This window comes from Aythya fuligula, chromosome 4 (genome assembly GCF_009819795.1).
Source record: "Aythya fuligula isolate bAytFul2 chromosome 4, bAytFul2.pri, whole genome shotgun sequence".
Taxonomy (NCBI): domain Eukaryota; kingdom Metazoa; phylum Chordata; class Aves; order Anseriformes; family Anatidae; genus Aythya; species Aythya fuligula.
Genome location: NC_045562.1, coordinates 43,671,190 through 43,695,727, shown reverse-complemented (window position 1 = coordinate 43,695,727; position 24,538 = coordinate 43,671,190). Strand labels below are relative to the sequence as shown.

Here is a 24,538-nt window from a genome sequence, read left to right as displayed (position 1 = left end):
AAACTCCTGTTCAGAGTTGCTATTTGCAGGTTCTGGCGGTAGTTTAGATCACTCAGTTTAAGCTGTAAGCAGCAGCTTTGTGACAACAGTCAACCTTTGCTGGAATACCTTCAGACAATAGTCAAAGACACTTCTACCTTTTGTTGATGGAAACACCAGAGGAACCTTCTTCACGTGGCACACACTGGAGGATCTATTTTCAATATCAAGAGAAAATATGCAACCAAATCTACAAAAGGACCAGCAACAAGTCATGAAGACTCAAGTCAAGAAGAAAGTCTCACTCCTTAAACCTTCTCAAATCTTTGGAGAAATCAATAAACATATGGGCAAGGAAGACAACAATTTATAGGTAGAACTCTCCAAGAAGGTCTGGTCCCATGGAGACATTTTTCACAGCCTTTCATAGCTTCTCACCAGCAGTTATTCTGTACTTCATTTTAGCTCTGCAAACACTAACACACTAAAAAAAAAAAAAAAAAAAAAAAGGACTTTTTATCATCACAAGATATTTCTAGGCAGTGGTCATGCTGAACTTGTAATGTGTGCAGCTGGCCATGTTATTCAAGGATGACTAATACTCTGTTAATGCATTTTGTAAAAACGTGACAGAAAGCAAAAATGCAAAAAGCTGAAAATAAATCCTTGGAAACAGAAGAAAACAAAATCAAAACACATAGTATAGATTTTTCTTCTGCCAAACACTTAAAGATCTAAATAAAAGCATTACTGCTTGAACACTGCTACCATTATATTATGGTTTTTGAAAAAGAGTTGATCGTATTCCAAAGCACTACACTGTTCTGCTGTGACAACCTGGTAAACACAACATAGATAAACAAAGTCTCTAACTGGTTGAGTAGCAAACCATATAAACAACTTAGATATGTCTGGACTGACTGTATTTAAGTCTTCCTGTATTAAGCGTCAAATATATTTTATGCATATTTGTGTACATTATGCTTAAGTAGTTTCTCTACATCTGTATTTTGCCTCCATCTCCCTCAGAGCAAGACAGAAGTGGAAAAGGAAAAGACTTGATTAATGTAACAGTCATGAGATCCTTGTAATCCGATTTCAAGCACCACCTTTGACTTGGCACGCAACCTAAACTTCGTAATTTCGGTCTGTACCTGCAGAAAGAAATTTGAAGAATCCCTTATACTAATACTGGTAAGGCTTTTATAAGCCCGGGTGGTTTGTGACAGCAGACAACAATTCAGGACGACCCAGCTTGAGTCCTGTCTGCCTTCCCACAATTTTTTTGCCTCATCCTGCACCTTCCTAGCCCATCCATCCATCAGCAGCAGCCCTCACTATATGCTGCAGTGAGTTATTGAGGACATCGTGCTGTACCCCTGTGGCTGGATGCTGTCAGCCCAGGGCCCTGGATCAGCTCACCAGAGGGTCACGGGAACATGCAGCCTGAAAAAACAGGGCAGGGCAGCATTATGGCAGCATCAGTTCAGATTAGTTTAAATTACACGAGTGGAGATACAAACCGCACCCGCTCTGTTCTCACATACAGGGAGTGACATGGAAAATTCAGCAAACTGTCCAGGAAGAGCAGAGAGGAGCACTTAACTGTCTCTAAGAAAATCACTCGTGCTGGCTTTGAGTCTGTGAGTCTCCAATTTGGACAAAAAGAAGTGGGGAAGATGGAGACAGCGTGAGGGAGAAAGTGAGTATGCAAGAGTAAGTGTGCAAGAGAACTGAAAACACGGTTTTAGAATAGACCAGTCTTCAGTTAACATATTTACTTATAAGTAGTTGTCATATTTTACATCAGAAACCAAGTACTTATTAACCAGACTTGACAGTAAAAAATCACAATTATAATGTCAAAGTCTTGAAACTTCAATACTTATTCAATCTGAAAATTTAAAAGCTCTTAATCTGTGAAGAATCAATTCCAATAGGACTTTAAAACATGCAGTTTCCACAGCTCTTTTATGTGACTAACTGATAAGCTAAGTTTAGAATTGTGGTGTTCAGACTTCACAATGCATGAAACAGTTTATTCTCCTTCACACACATCGATTTAATTTTCAAAGCCATTCATAAATGGTAAACTAAAGCAGCACATGTAAGGCAACTTATATAGCAGACTGGTGTTTCTCTCATGCTGTGCTCTGCTCCATTAACCTGATCAGAGAGTGGTGCTGCAACATTCCCTTCTTTCATGCAAGATTCCTAAAGTATGGATCACTTTCTTCCCATCTTCATCAGCTGTCCCTACCACAGAAGTCTAGTAGTAGGCATCATGACATGCAGCTGGAAAACATCAAATATACTTGTAAACCTGCATACTAGCAGGGAAAAATAGAACATCTGTTTGAAGTAGTAGAATCAGGAAAAAAAAATTGAGAATTGAGTAGAATCAGGAAAAAGGAAAATGGATCTCTGCCCATTAAAAACCACATACAACTTTTCTGAGAGGGAAAAAATTTATTGGTTCTTTAGATTTCCAATGACTGGTTTTATTATGATTAGCAAATTCATCCAAATATTACATACAAAGGATACCTTTTCTTCATTTGCAATGTTAAAACTAGGTTAACATTCAGTGGAAATGTAGAGAATAAAAGCAAAAAAAAAAAAAAGTCTTTAAATTATTAGTGGAAATACATGATTTCTTTTTCCTATTTCAGCAAAACACTTGCGAATAACTGGGTTCTGTGTTCAGGACCCATCTTGCATGATGAGGACTTTTGCATACTTTCCGAAGGCACTTGAAGGAGGGACTGCTTATCAGCTGGATAATACATTTGTTTTTAGTAAGTGCGATACTAGTATAAATTCAAACAGCCAGAAAGCATTAAGATGCAAAATCTTAGCCAGGCATGCTAACTGAAGGGCTGCAAAGCTGGAGTACAACAAATCCTTCGTGTCGCTGCCACCGTTACTCATCGTCTCCACCACAGAGGAGCAGGAGTGCTTTCCTGTAGTCCCCAGACGTGTCCTTCTGTTAATATAACAAACCAGTTGCCATGAGTCACAACCACAGAAATGCAAGGAAAAGCAGCCACCAATGAAGACTAACACATTACGCATTTGTCCCACCCACAGGAAATTCACTTGGATTACTCCCAGCTCAGGAATGATGCAAAAAAAATTCTCTGCCTCTTCTGTTAGAGCTATATTTACACAGACAGACTTTCAGAGACAATAAAAGCTCCTGAAAGCTTCACTAGAACTGAGCTACCTATTGCACATTAAAAAGCATTCAACTGCAAATGAGAAAGTCCAAGAAAAGGAGAATCCAGAAGCAGCACCAAAGCAGAGAACTTTATGTTGTCACAGACAGATTATCAAATAAGGAGTAATAACAAACAAACAAACAAAAAGCAGCATTTAAAATAAAATATACCCCCAAAAAATTACAAGGAAAAAAGGCATTTTGGCCTAACTTTGCAGCAAATATACAACGATCCTGCAACTGCTGGCTCTGGATTTCCTGCTAGCTCTTTCCCTTCCTGCTCCATCCCACCCACTTAAAGGAGATAATGATTCAGATAATGACTCCAGTGAAATTTCTTCCACTTTAAGTAGTCCTAAAGGTTCCACACACCACAACCAGAGATTGCAGCTCTGACTTCATGGTAATGCAGACTCCAAACCCCACTGCTATTTCTCTGGAGCCAGCACCCTCTCTGAAGCATTGAAAATCCTAAGGAACCCAGACAAGGAAAAGGAAATGAAGCAGCAACTAAAAATGGAAAAAAATGAGTAAGTGTAATTTCAGAAAACCACATCTGCTCTCCCAGCAAACACTGGAAAGAAACCTTCAGCTTTTCTTAGGAAATGTCTCCCACTTAAATGACACTACTGGATACTTCATAAAACTGCAGATCAGCCCTTGCTGCTCTCAGATAACACAGCGAGGTCCAGCTCTACACACATCCGCCCCCCTCCCTTCCACAAAAACAAACATTGGAAACAATTGCATCTTAAATACCCCTAATTTCCCGGATGACAAAATAGAAGTTTTACCTGAATCATTTGATGCAACGATTTAGCAAAATTCTTTCTGAACTCTTGTCTAATATCGAACAGATCGATTTCACTTCTCGAAACCATGACTCTGATCAGGGTGTCATCATCAGTGCCAGCCCCCTACAAAGAGAAGTTTAAATATTACACTGTGAGTTTGTCATGGACAGTTACTGTCATAGAACAACAAACAAAAATGAGCAAGTGATGTCTCAAAACACTTGTGCTTTACATTTCTACTCTGCAACAAAGTATTTGGGACAGTATCACAAGGCATTCACGCTAAAATGCAAAGACCAACCATGTGAGGTGCTCCAAGCCCCAAGAGTTTGGTGAAGTGCTGTACAGTCAGCCCTCTAATTTTGTTTCATCTTCATTGACACCAACTGCCAATGCCCAGATAAATTTAAAATAATCCAGTCCCAAGATTACACAGCAGTATATCTGATTGCTACAATCAGAATCACATGCATATCACCATCTCAGTGAAGTCTCAGACTGCAGAAGTGCAGTCAGTTCTGGAAGGGGGCACATAAATCCTAACTAAGGACTAAAACCAAGCACGTAGCATTGTAAAGCAACCCATTCCACAAGTTAGCTAGCTGTTTATTATGAAAACAAACTTCACATCCCCTTTCCAACCACAGAACTCTTTTATTCATCTTCGCTGCTTTAAATATTTTAAGTTTTTGCACTAGCAAGTGGTGTCAGATGGACCCGCCGACCCCTCCTGCTCAGACACGTCAGACTCCACACAAGCTGAAGCAGTACACATTTTCACATGCTGACCTGCTAATGCACCTCAAGGAAGGACTTGGCAGAGCCCCCACGATCATCTTCAGCCTAATGTCCAGGGCCACTCAATCCTTCGACTGGCTGTAATATTCCTGGGTTACATCTACAAGTGCCCTAAAGCTGCTCAAAAGTTACGCCGTGAGTCCAGTTGTTTCAGAGTAGGATTTGACATTAAAATCTGCTAAAAGCCAGGCTCTGCCCCACCTTATTATGAAGGCAGACAGATTGTAGAACTTTATCATGTCAAACTGCTAAATAACAAGTACACACTCTTCTGCCAAAGTTATAAACAATGATTTTTTTTCTTACAGAGGTTAACGATGTTACTGAAAAAAATTTGGATCTCACCAACAGACTTGTGCCACGCTCTTCACAACAGAAATCAAAAAGATTCTTAAATCCACAGAAAAAAAAAAAAAAAGTTCTCTACCATATCCTTTAAAAAGTAAAAATGAAAATAAATAAAAAAGTGGTCCTCCTCATATAGTTCAGCATGCTGGTAGCATGTTTTGGATTTTCCATCTGAACTATTTTTTACACTGATGGTTATTAAAGCAGTAAAGCAGCTTTTAAAAGTTAAGGTACTGTTTCATCCCTTTTAATTAATTCTCATGCTGACACCTCCTCAGCACAACCACCTGGTGACAAACACACTTCAGTGCTTTTCAGCGTGGGGAAGGGAGGAATATATTCAGGGAAGATGATAATTTGCTTGAAAACAAAAGACTACCTACCTCATCTTTCCTAGGGTTTTAATTACTATTAGTCACTGTGATTTAAAAATACAGATTTCCTGCTTATCTCTTCTTACTCAAGGGAAGGAAAGGACAACAGAAACACAGCTGTGCTGCTGATGGGGTTCCCCTCCAGAATCTTTCATAGCTGTTTAGATCTCTTTCCTTTTTTCTCCTAAAAGTTACTTTTCCTTCTCAAAATGGGATGGATAAGCCATTAAGCTTGTGTTTCAAAGCTAACTGCACTTTCAGTCTGTGAATACTCTTTTCTAAAACAAAGAGCACTAAATCTACACAATCTGCAGTTCAGCTTTTGGTCATCTTTACTCCCTAAATATATCCATCACCTTAAGGCACTGTTTATCTAGCTGAAGGCATGTGATGGATCTAGCCAGATGTTTTCCATTGTAAGAAGATCAAGTCCAAAAACAGCTGATGAGACTGATGTTTCCAGTCAAATACTTATGGTCTGATAAACTTACGATCAACCCAAAGAAAGGCACATGAATTGTTTGTAGCCTGTTCCAGATCTGCATACCCCAAACCTTTTGCAGATGCTTAGTGATACAGTATCCTGTTGGCATTTGCAGTGAAAGAAGAAATGAAAAACAAGTGAAAGGGTGAGGAACAGTAGCCACAGGAGAAGGAAAGTGACTTATGGAAAACATGTACATACTTTCATGGAATAATACAGAGTCTCAGCAAAATAGGCAGGCACACTGCGGATGCATTTCACTGAAAAAGAGGCAAAGGATTAAATTACTGATTGCTATTCAACACGAGACAATCTGTCACTGGCAAGATAAGGCTTCTGCATGCTTCTGCATCGTTCTCTCCAATGCTGACAATTGAGTATACAGCTAGCTCGACTGTTCCTCTGCTACAACTCTCGGTTTTAAGAGTTAAAGTGCTGTCATAGAAGAGACCTGACTAGCCAAGTTCTACTCCCAGTCACAAGTAGCATTGTCCAAAAATGAGATGCCAGGAATACAAAGGCAGAGCTTTGTCTCACTTTCTGGTGGCGGTGCACATCACGAACAGAAGGCAGTTCACAACACCATCCCACCCTTTCCCTCATCTATTAAAAAAAAAAAAAAAAAAAAAAAAAAAAAAAAAAAAAGAGTAGAGGCTTATTCTCTAAACACAAGAATTGGGTCTATTAAGGTCCCACTAAGAAGGAACCATGTTTTCATGCCACTTCCTGTGACGAGTGGAATTCGAGGGATTAAAAGAGAGAAGGCCAGTTTGAGATCAATTAATTCTGTAATTACCAACTGCCAGAAGCAGCTTCTCCAAATCACCAGAGGTTTCACGGTCAATGGTCTCTTCAATTTGAAAGCCGGAAATGGTCATATATTTGTCAAATACTGGAAAACACAAAGCGTGCTTAATGTCACATGTGTAGTCAGATATCTTCCCCAGTATCTTCCTCAGTACAGACAGGTTAGTGACATCTGTATCTCCACATCCACTGTTCAAATGCTGTTGTCCACTCATTCTTCCCTCTGACCTGTTTTAAAATGTTTATTTCCTACTGGATTTCTATTGTACTACAGGTTCCTACACCTTGGGAGGAGTATCACCATGCACCAGAACATGCTGGAGCCACCCAGCTGAAAAGCAGCTTTGCAGAAAAAGATCTGGAGGTCCTGAGGGACCAAGGACCAAGCTGAGCATGAGCAAGCAACGGGCCCTTGCTGCAAAGAAGGATAATGGTATCCTGGAGTACATTGGGGAGAATATTGCCAGAAGGTTGCCAGCAGGTGATCCTTCCCCTCTGAGGGAAGATAGGAAGCTGTAAGAAGTGATAAGCATTTTGTCGCAGAGCACAGCTATCATTTAGCCTGAATCTAAGATCTTGTCTGTGCTGGGCTACTCCACCCACTTAACTTCATGCAAACTGTCCTACTGGCAGTCTGTGTTCATAAGTATCGGTAAGACAACTTTTCTTTGAAACATTACATTTCTATCATGCCAAGTACACGTTGGATGAATATAAACAAACTTTAGGATTGTTTTAATGCCAGTAACATTAAAAATAAATAGATATTTAAAATCGCAAACCAAATTAGCTTTGAAAATCCAACTAATCCAAAGGGTAAAGGAAAAACAAAGAGACTGGAGAACCAAAGCAAAATGTAGTGATCCTTATTCCCAATGCCCTAAGCAGCTTAATAAAACAGACTTATGAATGGATGAAGAACAGGAAAAATATTATTGTCTCCTTATTATCAGCTAATAGAATATGCACCTATAAAAGGGTTGATCTTTTCAGGGCTGATCTTCATGAGATTGTAGTGACTCATAACAGTCTCTCAGAATCACTTTATTGCCATGACCTTTTCCAAAGGAAAAAACAATAAGCACACATCCAGAAAGAAGTACTCCAGCTGTTCCTCAGATCCACTGCACACTCCAAGCAGCAGATCACTTCTTGCTGTGGAAGAAGCGAATTATAGGAAACAAAAATAAAAGTAGAGGGAAGAAGTGAATAAATGTTACTGGACTTGACAAATGCAGTACCAGAAATGGTTCTTCTACCATTTCTACCACCACCCGGGTAACAGCGGGAATTCAGGCAGAAGTTTTCAGTCATACATGGACCATATTACCTACCCCTCCTTAGGTGGGAAACGCTTCGGGTTCCCAAGATGGTAATGAACTTCTCTTCATCTGTTCCCCATTTCAGCTCCCCAGCTCTAAACAAGACCTGTTGTAAATTGAAGAGATTAAAACAACAGCATTTGTGATATGGTTGCACATCTAAAAAGCTCCATTCTTCTTACTCTAAGGAAAATTATTAACAAGCTATAGCTGGAAGAAAAAAAAAAAAAACATAAAATTGCCAAATACTAAACTGACTTTATCATTTATTCCTTTCTAAAGTCTGAAATTGGCTGCAAAAGCATTCACATGAATAATACTGCTTAAGGCCCTAACTATGTGCATAGTCCTTTTCATAAGCCTCAAGTTTTCTGAAACTGTTATAATCCAAGAGATAAAATCCATTCCTAATACTGCCTTTTTTTTTCCTTCCCCTATTTTAAATCAAACTGGCAAAACTTTATTACATTATGACTCATCTCAATGGAAGAACTCTGCTAACTCGGCCCAGGAGGAAGTCTTCCAAAAAAGAGGGGCAGATGGATTTTAAAGTCCTCAGAAACACAATTTGTCAGATGCTAAATTCTTAACCAATATAAAACTAGATCAGTAACAGATTTTAATAATTTTAGAGCACAGTGATTGCTCTTCAGGTTAGTCTGAAGGCTACTAGCAAACTTCAGAAAAGTGAAATGTTTTCAAAAATTCATGCAGACAGCAGAAGAAAAACAAAACGGATGAAACTCAGAAGCCTTCTCCAATCGTGTGCTAAACACCACACAATGTAAGGAGAAAGGTTTTAGATATCAGAGCATACAGCTTCTTTTCCCCCTCCTCAGCAAACAGAAGGCAGGCAAACAAGTTACCACCTGTACTAAGACAATCAAATATTTCCTAGAAACACCCATTCAAGCAGATCTCCTGCATAGCAATGCTGTTGGCCAGCTGTCTGCCCGTACTGTAAAACTTGAATGCAAAGCTACCAAATTCCTATTTATGTTTGTCCCACAATCCTGTATAAAGTGCATTTGTGACTGCTGATACATTAATGACACAGAGCACAAAAGCAGGGGAAAAAAAGCCATTAAAGCATTGCAAGGATATTTAGTTTAAAATATATGCTAAGCTCTTCAAACGAATACCAGCAGTCTCCATCCACATGCCACCACAGCATTTAGAGGCTCCAGGAATGCATTTCTTTGGAGATACCTGAAGCTGCGAATGGCATTTTATGTAAGCTCTAACAGTTACTAACACCTAGGCTGCATTTTCCCACCTTGTATTCCCATGGACTAAAGGCACTGTTATTTCTAAACTGAACGTTTGTAATGTCTTAAAACTAAAGCAAGATCATCTAGCCTGATCTCAGTTTCTTAATGGCAAGTAACAGATCTCCATACATTCTCCCACCATCATGTAGAAATAAAAGAAGTTCTTCCCCTAAACTGAATCACCAACGTGGTGTAGTAGCTGTCTTAAGCAGTATTCTGAATAATAGTTCAAACAAGCGTTAAATCAGGGACGTGTCTGTTGACTTACAAAGAAACTGGAAACAAGCATTAAGCCAGGTGCTGTTCATATTGATCTTATTGTCAGGAACAAAGTTCATAATTGTAAAAATAGCTAAACTGCATTAAAATTTCACTGGCCTTGCTACTATGCAATACCTAAAGTGTACCTCAACTGTATAACTTTAAGAAGTGATATTCACAAAACGTCTTGCAAGAAGTTACACTTCCCCCTTTAAGTATCCTCAGAAAAATCTTACAAGTTTCCGACACGCCCATACCACCTCAAATGCTTTTTCCCCAGCCGCTTAGAAATTATCAGAAATGCTCTGCATCCATTCCAGCTATGTTAGCTATATCTTTGCATAAAACAGCTAAGAGAAATGTGACAAACATATGTAACAAACCAGAGAGACCATTTAGAAAACCACATTTCTACGTTTAGGTACAGTGTCTCCTTAATCTCCAGGCTCCAGTTTTCACAGTATGAGTTTTAATAGAAGGAGAATGATGCTTTCTGAATGTACACAACAAAGGATTGACAAAATATATCTTATTGGCACAGGTCTCTCTCTCTCTCTCTCTATGCCTTGCCCTGCTATCAAGAGAATGTTTTATTGATCTGGTATCCTGTTTTTTCCTCCTCGTCACCTTAACAGTTCATATGTTTTCTTTCATCTCAGACAATTTATGAGAGACAATTTCTAACCCAGAGATCTGAAACAGCTGAGAAGAAACATGCATTACTTCTGTAATCAGATCTCTGAAATATTGACCACAACTACAACAACAAACCCTACAGAATCCAGCAAAAGACTTCATCAGGGATACAAATTTATTGCTGGTACTTCTCTTCCTGTGTACAACATAAGTTAAGTGATCAGTGACAAAGTCATGGAAAATACTCACAAATGGCAATGGGTGGGTCCCTAGAAACTCCAGAGGACAATTCTTGGACTGTCAATTTGTTACAGTAGCACAAAGTATTTGGAATATTTTCTTTTTAATATTTCACCCTCTCTGGATGTATCCCATACATCTGAGCTATACCAAATAGCATTACTATTTCTCTGTAACATGTGTATGACACAAGATATATTAGGCTTGAATTTAGAGAGAAGCCCAAATCACATGTTAAACAACGAACTAGTAACACACTGCTGTTTTCCAGCAGTCAGGGCCTCAGCACCACACAGCCTCAACAATCACAACTCTCTCTTCTTATGACCTAGTCACTGCTCTGTTCAGGCACCTCAACAAGTAATGAATAAAACAAGACGTGGTTTACACTGAAACACAGAAGTGCCACAAGTCTTGATCCCAACATTTCACCTTTTGTCACTTCTTTTGTCCAGAACATATAAAAGTGCAGCAAAATGTATTAAAAAAAAAAAAAAAAACCACACACACACAAAATCATAAAAATTCTCTCTCACATTTGAACTGTATTTATGCATGTTCTTTCTGAGGTAATTGTAGAAATACCCTTTCCCCCAACAAAAAGTAAGTCATTCACCCACCTGTGCATCCTGCTCAACAAGACCTTCATCAACTCTGCCATCAGGATCTCTATTTGCCTAAAAAAATTTAAAAGTTGTTAAGCTGACAGGTGAATCAAAAAACAAAACAAAACAACAACAACAACAACAACAACAAAAAACAGCACCTAATATATTGAGATTGCAAAAATCGCTGTGAGAATTCAATCCCAAATGCACCTTATCCAAAAACAGCCCCACTTTTCATTTCTGCTTGGATGTGTCTTTATGAAATAACCGTTCTGTTTTATTACCTTCAAAAACCTATGCAGCAGGCATTCTGCTATACCCAGAAGTATCATAGCAGCTTTTCAAGCCAGAGCTGTGGAAATGGTTCATTACAGAGCTCAAGATCATAAGTTCAGGGAGAGTTATTCAGTTTCTGAACCAATCTTGCCTATCACCAAGTCTATCTAGAAACCCTCGTCAGTAAGCAGAAAGTAAAAAGAGTACATCAGACAAAATGAAAGGAAAATCATACACACACATAGGCATACACGGAGATACTGACCTGCAGAAGGACCACCAGCATTCTCTGAAAATGGCCTGATGTTTCTCCTGTGATCTTATCCTCCAAGTTAGCCTCATACTCTGCAAAAGAGCAACACCCATTCACTACCTTACGGACTTCCTTGCTATTTTGATGAGAAAATAGGGAAAAGCAAAAAATGGATTTGACTCACAGCTTGTGGAATCGTTTGTCAGAAACAGTTTTAACAACTGGACATATTCTGCCATCCCTTGCAACCTAACATTACTCTAAGAGATGGTAAGGCACCATCTCACACCCAGCTGCAGGCACAGATTACTTAAAATATTTTGAATCCAGAATGAGATACACTGGTTCAGCTCTTTAAGGAACTAAAGAGCATACAGATCTGGAGTTATATAGAAATATGGCAGTCTCACAACTGTTCAACAGAAAGGAGCTTATAAAAGTCTTGCTCCAATAAATTTTGTCCTTTGGAACTCTAAGTTTTGTCTTGAACTTCATTAAGATATGAGGATTTCTTGTGTGAAAGAAATCTGCATAGATACAAAAGTGTTGAATTAAATATTGCCTTAAAAAAGTAACCCCTGCATTCACAGGGTGAGAGCACGTACTCCTGTGGAAGATCAAAAAATGCAATACATTATAACAAAGTGAAAATCAAAAAAAATAAAATAAAAAATCCCATTTCTTTATGGGATGCCAGTTTTCTGACTTTCAATTTTTAAAAACCCTCTTTTGTTCAAAAGAAAGAAAATAATGGGTGGAATAAAGAAATAACATTTGAATAAATTCTAACTGTAAAGCACAAAAAGACCAAACACTGCATATCCCAATCATAGCCCCAAACTAAAAAGGATTTTAGTTTGCAGTCCACTCTAGTTTCTTGCAATATAAAGTTTCCAACTCAGCAGAACAAAATCTCACTTGTTGGATACATGCCTCAGTTTACAGATAGGTCTTGTTTTAAACGTGTTAAAATCATCGTGAAAGAACTGAAAGGAGAACTCAGAACTTAATTTTATACTGAAGTTTACCTTGCAGATAAACCTGTTTAATATTCCGCACTTCAGCAGGTGTTCTGGAGGCAAGAATTTCAGTCAACACTTTCTCGTTGGTTCCTGCTCCCTGCAAGAGTGCAAGAGGAAATCAGCTGATTGAGTAACAGAAGGAAAACAAGCGTTCCCTTTGACAACCAAAGGCAAGCATCACCTCATACATCTGGATCAGAGAAAGAAAAAATATTTTTCTGGTAATACCTAGTCTATCCTGGGAGGCTTGGAAAAATAATTTCTTTCCATTCTGGAATGATTGTTTTCAAAATCAACCCAACACGTAAAGAAGCTCATGCTGCAGGACTCAGATGAGCCTCTCCACAGTCAAGTACACCCTGATATACCTCCATTCTTCACTGTTACAGCTGATGACGTGACAGTAACTGAGTGAACAGTTTTCATCTCAGCTCATTTCACAAGTTCACACACTGCCCTTCACTGATTAGCACACAGATGAACAGTCACCCAGCATCCCTTCCATTGTAAGCAAACACATTTTACAACAGAATCGCTAACTCAGGCCCTCAAATAGTTGCTGCAGCCTATACATAGCCATAACAGGCACTCTGCTTTCACAAGGATAAAGTTTACAAAAGCCAAGGCAATATCTTCTTGCCACGTATCTGTGTCTACTTTGCCTATAAGAATAAGCCATTGCTGTTTACACTCCAAAGGGAGCCCTTACCCTGTGCATTTTATTTATTTTTTTTGCTGTGGTGTGTTATTTACAGTTCTTCCTATAGAGAAAACTTCCTATAGGGAAAAAAATCAATATACTATGTACAAAGATTTATACTGTGTATAAATCTAATAGGATACACATAAACATTTTCAAAATACAGATTGTTTTAAGAATATGCCTACTCAACAAGTAAGGCAAGCACTATTACATTAGTTCTCTAAGGAGCCTTGTAGCAGCAGCAGTAGGTAACTCAATCTTCAGCACAGACAATGCCCTTAGCTGAGTCGTCATCCTGCAGTGAAGTTCCTGCTGCCACATCTTCTTTAGTGCTCTTATCCACTTTAGTTGAATTGCAGCTAGTGTCAACATTTCGTCCTGCGCAGAGACATTCACTGAGATCCTATGATCTTGTGTTTAATACCATTTGTTGTAACTAACAAGAACAAAAACACTCCTGTTCCACTATCTCTGTTTTCCTCCTGTACCCATCTGTTCTGTCATTTCCCTGTCAGTCTTTGACCCTTAAGTCAACACAAGAAGCTTGGGAATACTTTCATTCCTTTCAGTCAGCCAGGTTTTTATCAGTTTATTTGTCAGGTGCCATGTTCCCTTCCCCCAGTGCACATAAAGACATTACAAAAATTTCCAGGATTACAGCTTCTGTTGGCTGAGACATTATTTGCTGGGTCATGGGTTCATAATCACTAGCTTGCACAGCTGACTACATATTAACCAGCTGCTCATCAAGGATTTGGGGAGTGCTAGTGTCACCCAACCAAGCACTAGCTGACACCAGCCAACTTCAATGTCATCTACTTTAATCAACAGGTTTCTGCAGAAAACCCAGGGATATCCAATTCCTGAATTTCCACAGGCTGAGGATATCAAACAGGTGTGATCAAGGGGGAAAAATAGGAACCCATGAAAAAACACACTAAGATATCTAAACATACAGACTGCAAATTGTTGTTTCACCTAGCCTTCCCAGAAAGGTAATAAATGCACTCACCAAAGAGAGAAATGTTAAAAAAAAAAAAAAAAAAAAAAAGAGTACCACTGACAGGATTTGTCAGCTCTTGTCTCTGTATTACTGGAGGGAGCTTTTAGAACACATTCAACACAGATACCATCCCCTAATAATTTTGGTGCTCGATGTGAGTTTACACAGGCATGCTAGCCCACCAATTTTGGAGTTTGACTGTTTTCATCAGGCGCTAAATAACTTAATGCTTAAATAACAGTCAAAAAGAGACAACCAAAGCTACCGTGTTAATGAAATGCTGTGAACTAATTTGCAAATCCTAGGTTGCTCACAGCAGAAAAACTAGCATCCACTGGACTTCAGCAGCAAAAAAGAATTTAAAAACACCACTGATCTGCTTGTTAAACCTAAATCAGAACAAGTCTTATGCTATGCAAATTTTAATCAAAACAATTGCATTAGTGATACTAGCAGGTGTTAGCATAACATTACTAATTAAAAGACAACTTTATCATCATTTCCCTTACTAACTGAATGTTCATTCCTATACACAACAAAAGAGCAACAAACACTGTATACAATATACTCAATCTCTTGCATTCTCCTTACCTTGATTGCATGCTTCAGTGCATGAGCATCAAAAATACACGTTGGTCTCATCAAAGATACCATCAGCGTTTCAAACTTGCCAGTGAGTTCTGATTTCAGGTCATCTACAAGATCCTAATATGGAACAAACAGTACTGCAATGAATTCTGTCAAGAAAATTCTCTTCTTGCCACGACTTTGCATGGCAGACTTTGAGCCAAAGTATTTGATAACTCCTTCCATACTGAGGATGAGGTCAGTACTAGAAGCATACTAACGGGAAACTATGTAAGCTTTTGCACAAAAACCTGATGTATTCTAACAAGGTACAGAAAAAGTTCACTTCTTTGTGATAATCTAAATGGAATATTCTAACCTAGCCAAACTTAAGGATTTCCCATTTTTACAAAGGGAATAAAAAGGAAGACCTGGGGAACTACAGACCTACTGACAGTCTCACCTCTGTGCCTGGTGAGGTCATGGAGCAGATCCTCCTGGAAACTATGCTATGGCACATGGAAAATAAGGAGGTGACTGGGGACAGCCAGTATGGCTTCACTAAGGGCAGATGGTGCCTGACGAAGCTGTTGGCCTTCTACAATGGGGTTACAGGACTGGTGGACAGAGGAAGAGCTACTGACATCATCTACCTGGACTTGTGCAAAGCATTTGACACTGTCCCCCATGATGTCCTTGTCTCCAAATTGGAGAGGTGTGGATTTGACAGATGGACCACTTGGTGGGTAAGGTACTGGCTGGATGGTCGCACTCAAGGAGTTGCGGTCAGTGGCTCAGTGATGAGTGGTGCTCCTCAGGGGGCAGTACTGGGACCGGCGCAGTTTAATACCTTTGTCAGTGACATGGACAGTGGGATTGACTGCACCCTCAGCAAGTTTGCCGATGACACCAAGCTATGTCATGTGGTTGACACACACAAGGACAGGGATGTCATCTAGAGGGACCTGGGCAGGCCTGAGAGGTGAGCCAGCGTGAACCTCATGAGGTTCAACAACACCACGGGCAGTGTCCTGTATCTGGGCTGGGGCAATCCCAAGCACAAATACAGGCTGGGCAGAGAACGAATTGAGAGCAGCCACGGGGAGAAGGACCTTGGGGCATTGATTGAATGAGAAACTTGACACGAGCCAGCAACTTGCGCTTGCAGCCCCGAAAGCCAACCATATCCTGGGCTGCATCAAAAGCAGCAGGAAGAGGGAGGTGATTCTCCCCCTCTGCTCCGCTCTCGTGAGACCCCACCTGGAATCTTGCACCCAGCTCTGGGGCCCCCAGAACAAGAAGGATGTGGATTGTGGGAGAGAGTCCAGAGGAGAGCCACAAGGATGATCAGAGGGCTGGAGCACCTCTCCTCTGAAGACAGGCTGTGGGAGTTGGCATTGTTCAGCTCAGATGATCAGCTGTTGATGTCCCACCCCTCGAGGTGTTCAAGGCCAGCCTGGATGGGGCTTTGAACAGCCTGGTCTAGTGGTATAGTGTCCCTGCCTGTGGCAGGGGGGTTGGAATTAGATGACCTTTAAGGTTCCTTCCAACCCAAACCATTTCATCACTCTATATGGAGAAGGGGGACACAATAACTAAACTAGATTTTCTTCCAAGAAATATTTTACAGAGAGCATGATGAATGCACTTCACAGTTTTAACTAATCATCATAGGCCAAATTCAGCTCATTTCTAGTGTTTTTTGTTCGTTTGTTTTTTCTCACCCTGCCAAAGAGCGTTTTAAAGGCAGATGCAATTTCTTGACGCTGAGCATTATTTCTGCTGGTAAGGATCTTCAGAATAGTGTCCTCATCAGTCCCTGAGGTTAGAAAGAAAGAACAACAACAGTTACAAGCACATTCTAAAAACAACAATAACAAAACCCAGCAGTAACACAAACCAAAAAAACAATGAAAAACACTTCAAAAATAAAAATCTACCGATAAACAGCACAATCATTTAAAAAACGAATGTCCACACCTCAAGCTGAGCCACCAGGTTTGGTGTTCTGCTGTAGCAAGAACATGACTGGAGAATACACATTGCTCTCCATCAGTGCCCTGTTCCAGACACTGCCCCCAGCATCCCAGCCATCAGGTATAAAACAGTCACAATCTTTATTCCATGAACAAGCCTGCTGTCAGGCTCCCCCAGAGATATACTTCAGAATAAATGCCCTGTCAACTCCCAGAAAACCACAGGCCAGTAATCCTAAACACCCCTGAGTAGGGAAGTATGGAGCTATTATTGATTTTATATGCAGTAGTTTACAAATTTATCCTCACAACATAGCACCTTGCTAGCTCTATTGAATTTGTCCATAGACCTGAGGTTTATTGAATTCCATTCTTCCTTTCTCTCTGCTTCTTCCCACAGGCAGCTTCGAAGAAAGTATCAAATTAGCATTTATTCTCACAGCAAAGTTTTGGGACAGAAAGCTACAGCATGAGCTTAGAGACCACTTGTCAGGCTACATTCATTCTGTGTGCTCGTGTTCTTTGGTCACAATAACTGCCCAGTGTTTAGCCACTTCCAGACCTAGGGAGCTGTTGCCCCTTTTCCAAGCACAGAGCTTCCGCTGTTCTGTGGTAATTCATCACAGTTGTTCCCTTTAAATTCACAGTCTATCTTACTGAGCAATAAAACCGCATGGGCAGAGAAGCCTGTGAAGTATCAGATTTTAAACGGGAAGTGTCCAAACCATCATTTTTAACTTCTGTTAATCTAAAAATCAACATCCTTGAGAGACACACAGTCAGAACTAGGACATGCCCAGACTCCTGCAGTCCCAGGGCCGTCATTCCATAGCATGTGGACACACGCCCTATCCTCATCTGCTAACATAAAAAATGAGTTCAGAAAATGTTTTCAAAGCAGGAGTGAGAACTCTTTCTTCTTCATAACATAAATTGTTCTTACCCATTCCCTTCATAGCCTTACGAAGGGCTTCTGCATCAGCTCTGGCATCAAAAGGAGAGAATGCTGTCACAGTGCCTCTTGTGGACTAGAGGGAAGAGAAAAAAAGAAAAAGGTGGGAAAAGGAAAAAAAAAAAAAAACAAAAAAAAAAAAAAGAAATAGAAGATAACAGCATCTTTCAGTTCTCCATACACGAGCTCAGACTAGATTTGAATCCAAGATCCAAAGAACAATAGCATTTTTAATGCAATTGTCTGCCTAAATAGCAGCTTGTGGGTATTTCAACACAGCTCTACTCAAAAGGTTCAGCAGTAGGCCAGCTAAGTTCAGGTTTGTTTACATAAAGGTAGTTTGCAGGATTGGTGCTCACAACACTGGAGCACGAATGCAGGAAAATGACTAAGAAATGATCATTTCCTGGAATCATTTGGGAAATTAATTGCACAAATCACATAGGCCAGATAAGCCATACAAGGATCCTAGACACATTCAGAAATAAGAACTTCCTTCCCCAAGAAAAGCCTGATGGAGCTTTCAGCCAGTATCACACTGATTTTTTCCATCACCCTGAAAAGGAGACCTACTGAACTCCTCAGTGACTTTCAATTTTTCCATCATGTTTCTTTCGGCGTAAGCACCTTTTTACTCATGTGATTCAGCTACATTGCTCATGGTAGTTCACAGCCAAGAAGAAATAACAGTTCACACCAAAGATAAAAGATAAGCCCATCCAAACACAAACAGAATTCCACTATGTTTCCATGGAAAATGATTCTTCAGGGACTTTCTGCTTGAGTCAAACACAAAAAAGATATTCATCACCCACACAGAACAGTCTTGCCTTTATTTAAACACGACAGTTCAAGAACCTACTGTGCTATATACATACAGGTAATTTATAAACTACAAAGGCCAAGAAACAGCAGGGTTTTGGGAATAGGGAGGCTTTCCAACAGCTGAAGAAGGAAAATTTAACGTAGGTATTGGCATACTAAAGTAACAATCAGCGCGGGCAGGGCATTTTTCCAATCCTAAGGAAGAACACAAAAGGAAATGCCAAGACTTCCACCGAGACTGACAGCAGCCTGTTTCGCAGACAGCACAGCCATCTGGCCTCTGTGACACGGCCTTTCCCTCGAGTTAACAATTTCAGCCTCACAGTGCTGTGGTTTCAAGCCAATTTACTCAGCTAGGGTAGGTCAGCCAGAAAAGCATGGAGAGAAAAGAACTGGCAAGCACGTACCAGAAACTGCCCTGAAGCACTGCTGCCTCTCAGGCCATCCGTGTGTTACTGCCAACAGGGAATCCCTATCCCTCCCCCTGCTGCAGTAGTAATGGGTGAGGCTTACCCCAAAGTACCTCAGAAATCCAGAACACAAAGTACCACGGCATTTAAGAGCAACAACAAACTTCCTTCTGGTAGATGCTTTCCGATAGCCAGCCTACTTTAAGGACACGTCAATTCCCCTGGAGCAGTCTGTTTTTCCCATTACAAGCAAGCTTTTAGGCAGTACTTCAAATTTAGGTACAGTAATATGTGCTTACAGTCTTTTTCCTATCCTATTCCAAAAGCTATAATGAAGAAACCTCAAGGAACTGGGATCAAATTTATAAACGGAATTTAACCTGGTAGAACAGATAAAGTCTGAAAAGCCTCTGTTTTTCTCCTCCTCCATTATTACTGTACCAGCCAGAATGGGGTAATTTAGAAGTGTATTTCCTCCTGCTTTAGTATCACTGAGTATTAGACAACTACCACAATCCTCCTTGGAAAATCACCCTCTGGTCAATCGGTCCTGGATAAAACAATTGCTTAATTCAAAGTTTTCTTTTGCTTATTTTGTTATAAGCAAGGGGCATTTCCTGAAGTAATTCCTAAGTCTTGTGACAAGGGCCCAACATCACTGTGTGGCTGTTTTAGAGAAAGTATGCACAAACATTGTGCATACACAGATTAAAAGTCACTCTGAATCATCCTTCTTATTTTTATTAAGAAACTTTCTGCTCTCTTTCGAAGCACATAGTGGAAAGCCTTACCATGTACTAAGTTTGATGAACAGTTCCTGAAATACTTCTGCTGCAGCTGTAACCTAAAAACAGTTTTCTTGTACCTTTTACATTCCAGGCATTCCCTTCTGACACGCACCATTTACTGGAGTTTGGCTACAGCATCCCCCTCAAGCAGCACTTGAGTGGCACTTAGCTTGCAAATCAGAGATAGTGCTGCAGCTTGCAAATCAGAAATAGTGCTACAGCCCTGCCATCAGCAGGGACTGCTCTTACAAGACATTGTTGGATGCAGTTTTGCAGGCCCAAGTGCAACCTGCAGTCCAAAAGCACCTTCAGAAGCCACCAATGGGCAGATGTGACACTGACAATAGTAAATATCAACTTAGTAAATATCCCTTAGCAAATATCAACACTCCACATTGGGATTAACAAAACAAAGAGAAGGACAACAGGCCTCAACAGAAAAAGTGTTGCAAGACTGTAACACCCCAAAGCTACCCACACTCTACTTTCTACATACCCCATTATACTGCCTGCTGCTAAACAGCCTTGGGTAGCACAAGGACAATTTGAGATGATAGACTAGAAATAAACAGCAGCTTCCATTTTCTCCAGGCAGCTACCAACAGGACTAATGAAGACACAAGTTAGTATAAAAAGAAAAGGAAAAAAATATATTTATATATGTATGTTATATGAATATATATATAACTCTAAATGCAAGAGAAGATCTAGCTTTAGATCTCATGCCCTCCAACAAAGAAATTATGTTGTCGGTTAATTTTTTCTTATTTATTCTGTTCTAACAACTGCTTGCAGAAGAACAGGAAGATGCAATCTCACCAGGCAAATTGTTTCTAACCAGCACCTCAGCTATATTTAATTTCTCCCAACAGACAACTTTGCTTCACAATTTGATGTCATGTGGCCACATACCCTGGCAACAGCCAAGGAAACATGCAAAATCAACAATAGCCACTTAACTAGGTTCCTTTTAATTTTTCCCCACCAAGCACACACAAGATTTCCTACCCACAAGACATTTAGCCACCCTTCGATACAAAGCATTCATTATCAGCTAACAAAAGAGCATATTTGAACTGCTTCGGACTTATTTCTGGTTGCCCTTGCTCTGTACCCTCTCACAGCAAGTTCTTACCATCCAGATATCCCATACGTGATGAGCTACCCCCTCTCATGATGCTGCACAGCAGCAACACAATTCGGGTCTCATCAATTTACTGCTGGAAAGGCCAGTGTCTAGTGCAGAGCAGGTGATATGTGACATGATTTTTACTTAAATCAGCCACCTGCTTACCAGATGGCATAGGAAAACTGTGGAGTGGTGGGAATGGAAGTGGAGAATGTTTTCCAGCACACAGGTTGACAAACAGAGAAGGCACGCTATTTTCAGAGCACTGGAAGAACCCAGAAGGTCATGTGCTAGAGTAAATTAAAGACTAACTTGAGTTGTGTGGTTTTATTTTTGGTTTGTTTTTTGTTTGTTTGTTTATTTTTTAAATGAGCATACCCATCTTGCAGATAAAGCACAACACAGCGCCCACCAGCAAAGTGGAAGCCTTTGTGGTCATTGAAGACCAGGCACAGAGCCCAGCTCAAACTACGCATTAGAGTCGATGCCATATAAGAATTAGATTGTACATCCCTACTAAAATTTCAACAGCAGTAGGACATAAGTGATGCTGTGAGTGGATGCATACAGCCATGGAGCTAGTGTGAATCTGCAACTACTTTAAGGAGACTTCTACAAAACCCCTCTCTAAGTTTAGCAATGCTTCAGATTGCCCACTTATAGGGAAGGAGTAAGCTCCGGTCAGCAGACCATATTCACATCTGCCCTACTATATTTACACTTCTGACAAAAAGACGGAATTGCACAACAGCTGTGCTGAACTATGAGTCAATACACCATAGAGATACCAAAGATAATGAGGACAGAAAGAACAGGAAAAAAAAAAAAAAAAAAAAAAGAAAGCAGGAGCAGAAGAGAGAGAGTAAGAAGATAAGATCAAGCAATGGCAACTTGGGAACCAACGCAGGGACATTTGCAAAAACTGTCAGAGAACCTGTCCTCACAAATAACCGCAATAAAGCCAAGGAACTGCTCAGGACACAACTCTAGAAAGGCATTTGTACTTCAGGATGTGTGAAATAATCCTCTAAAGCAATACTACTCCTGTGCTGCCAGTCACACAAGCACTTTGACAGACCAGGAGCTGCGGATACTGCACACAGCAGCCACACCTCCACCTTCCTGCCAGTTTATAAATAGACACACTACACAGTCCCAACTTCATTGCAGGGAAATGTTTGGGAGTAGCAGACCAAAACAGGCCAGTCCTCAACATACAGACTATAATTCTTGTTGCTTTCTTTCAAGGTTTCCCAATTAGCAAGCACACAGCAGCACTTCCAGATGATAGCTCAGCAAGCAGGAGAGTTCTTCATACACATCTATACATTAATGAAGATCACTACGTACACAGATGTGTGAGAAAAGATGCCTTGTTAAGACTTCAGCGATCCTCCAAAGAAAGCAGATAAACACAGGCACAGAGGGACCGGTCTGTACAGCACGTTATGGCATGCTGCAGTTTTCCCACAAAATGAATGAACCTTTTTCTCCTGGCCACGGAGCGCATGCCATCCTTTTCCTGAGCAAAACCAGCGACAAAGACTCCAAAGATAACTTACCTTCATCAAAGGTTTTATTCTTCAGGGAAATATTTAGATTACACTGGACTTTAGCACACTGTGCTGTCAAGTCTTTTTGAACATTGAACCTTTAATTGCACATATAAATAACTATTGTCAATTGATACTCTACATTTCATAATTAATTGATGTGTATTTTCATGCCTTACCATCACTTCACGGTGCAATAAAATTAAGAACAGATACCTGCCATGAGGAGCAGAGCTTATTCTTCAACTTTTATTTATTTATTTATTTTATTAATTACAAGCTGCAAAGCTTTAACACTTTCAGTCTTTCTCTTTTTTGGCTGCATAATCACACAGGTAAAGAATACTACTGAAATCAGTGGGAAGCAGCCATCTGAACGTGGAAACTGGAGTGCTGGACCTACCTGGTACAAGACTTCATAGTTCCAGTGACTTCAGCCCAGCACAACTCACCCCACCCCACTCAGTAGCTCAAGCCCGTGTCACCTCAGGCGGCAGAAAGTTCTGCTGCACAAGGACAAGAAGAGCTGGTTTACACTAATGAAGAATGAAATATTCCTTTTAAATAGATTGAGAGTTAGTGTGTCTGTGGAACAGACTACAAGTGAATTGCAAATTTGCATGTTTTTACTAAGAGGAAGTCACCACTGAACATATCAGCAATGTTACATGAACTGTAACAAAATGCTGTTCAGGTAGATCTCTCAGGTCTGATGCCCTGCGCTGGCTTGGATAGCAGTCTATTTTTCTGAGATGCATCCTAGACAAACCATGCTTGATGCCTGAAGAAGAAAACAGAATCCCCTCTTTACCCCTCCAAAAAAAGGGGGGGGGGGGGAGGAACTTAGCAGAATATTATTAAAAATAACTTGTTAAAAAACTAATTTCCTTCTCTTAAAAATAAATCCAGACAGAATATGGGTAAATATTCACTGCAGTGTTAAATTAAGTTAAGCTAATTAAGCTAATTAAGTTAGAATAGGAACAGATTAGTCGGAAGGGACCTTCAAGCATCACCTAGTTCACCTGCCATCACATTACTCATACATCACTGCACAATCACACTGACTTCTGCTAAGGCAATCCTAAAATTTGATGGCTCCCTTTTTCCACAGCCGTACAAAGTCCATAAATAAGCAACCCAAGCCTTGGACTGCTGGGAGCATATGGTGGATGTATTCGATACAAGGCTAAAACAAACGGGTTTGCCTCGTACTGCCAGCCTCCATCCAGGCTCAAACATGACACCGACACAAGGAAAAAGGCTCAGGTGATGTCCTGGTCTCGTAGCTGCAAAACTTTCAGAAAAACTAAGCGGGATAGAGCAAAGCAAGAGCAGGAGGGCCCGTCGAGGAAGAGCACCGCTGGGTTTTCCTCCTCCCTCGCCCAGCAGCGAGCGCCAACGCCCAGGCGCAATGCAAACGCGCGGCACCGAAAACTTGGCCAAACGAGTGGAAACTGACCGAAAAAAAAATAATAAAGTTGTGTTTGACGTATTCCTCACATGACTGAGCCGCTTTCCCCGTCTTCCTCCTCCTCTCCACGTCCCCCGCCAGGCTGATTTAAGGCAGAGCAGCAATACATTAGTGGGATAAAGGCAAGGGGATGGAGCCCGGAGCCGAGCGGGGCGGCGGGGGCATCCCACCCCATCCCATCCCGGCACCCACCTTCGCCATTTCGCAGCTCGCCGGGCCGGGATCGAGTCCGAGTGTGCAGAAAGCGAATGGTGCCGGTCAGTGCCCGCTCTCCACCACAGCCCGAGCCTCCGGGAGCAGGCAGGGAGGGAGGAGGCAGCAGGCAGCAGGCAGGAGGCAGCCCCGCTCCGCCCGGGGGCCGGGCCGGCACCGCCCGGGGCGGGCCGAGGCTGAGGGGGCCCGCTGGGGTTAGGGGCTCGCCCTGCCAGGGAATGGGGTCTCAGAGCTTCCAAGCAGGCATTTCAC

At 40.9% G+C, this 24,538-nt stretch overlaps 1 protein-coding gene across 1 annotated transcript; it reads right to left on the bottom strand.

The window, feature by feature from the left end:
• Positions 1–2,609: 2,609 nt before the first annotated feature.
• ANXA5 (annexin A5) lies at positions 2,610–24,324 on the bottom strand. Its single transcript, XM_032186257.1, has 12 exons — positions 24,266–24,324; positions 17,886–17,970; positions 16,691–16,785; positions 14,991–15,104; positions 12,700–12,790; positions 11,684–11,763; positions 11,155–11,211; positions 8,139–8,232; positions 6,794–6,889; positions 6,199–6,257; positions 3,994–4,116; positions 2,610–2,965 (listed from the first exon to the last, which is right to left on the bottom strand). Exons 1-12 carry the CDS (start codon positions 24,272–24,274, stop codon positions 2,903–2,905), a joined length of 966 nt encoding a protein of 321 aa, XP_032042148.1. The 5' UTR covers positions 24,275–24,324; the 3' UTR covers positions 2,610–2,902.
• Between the last annotated feature and the right edge of the window lie 214 nt (positions 24,325–24,538).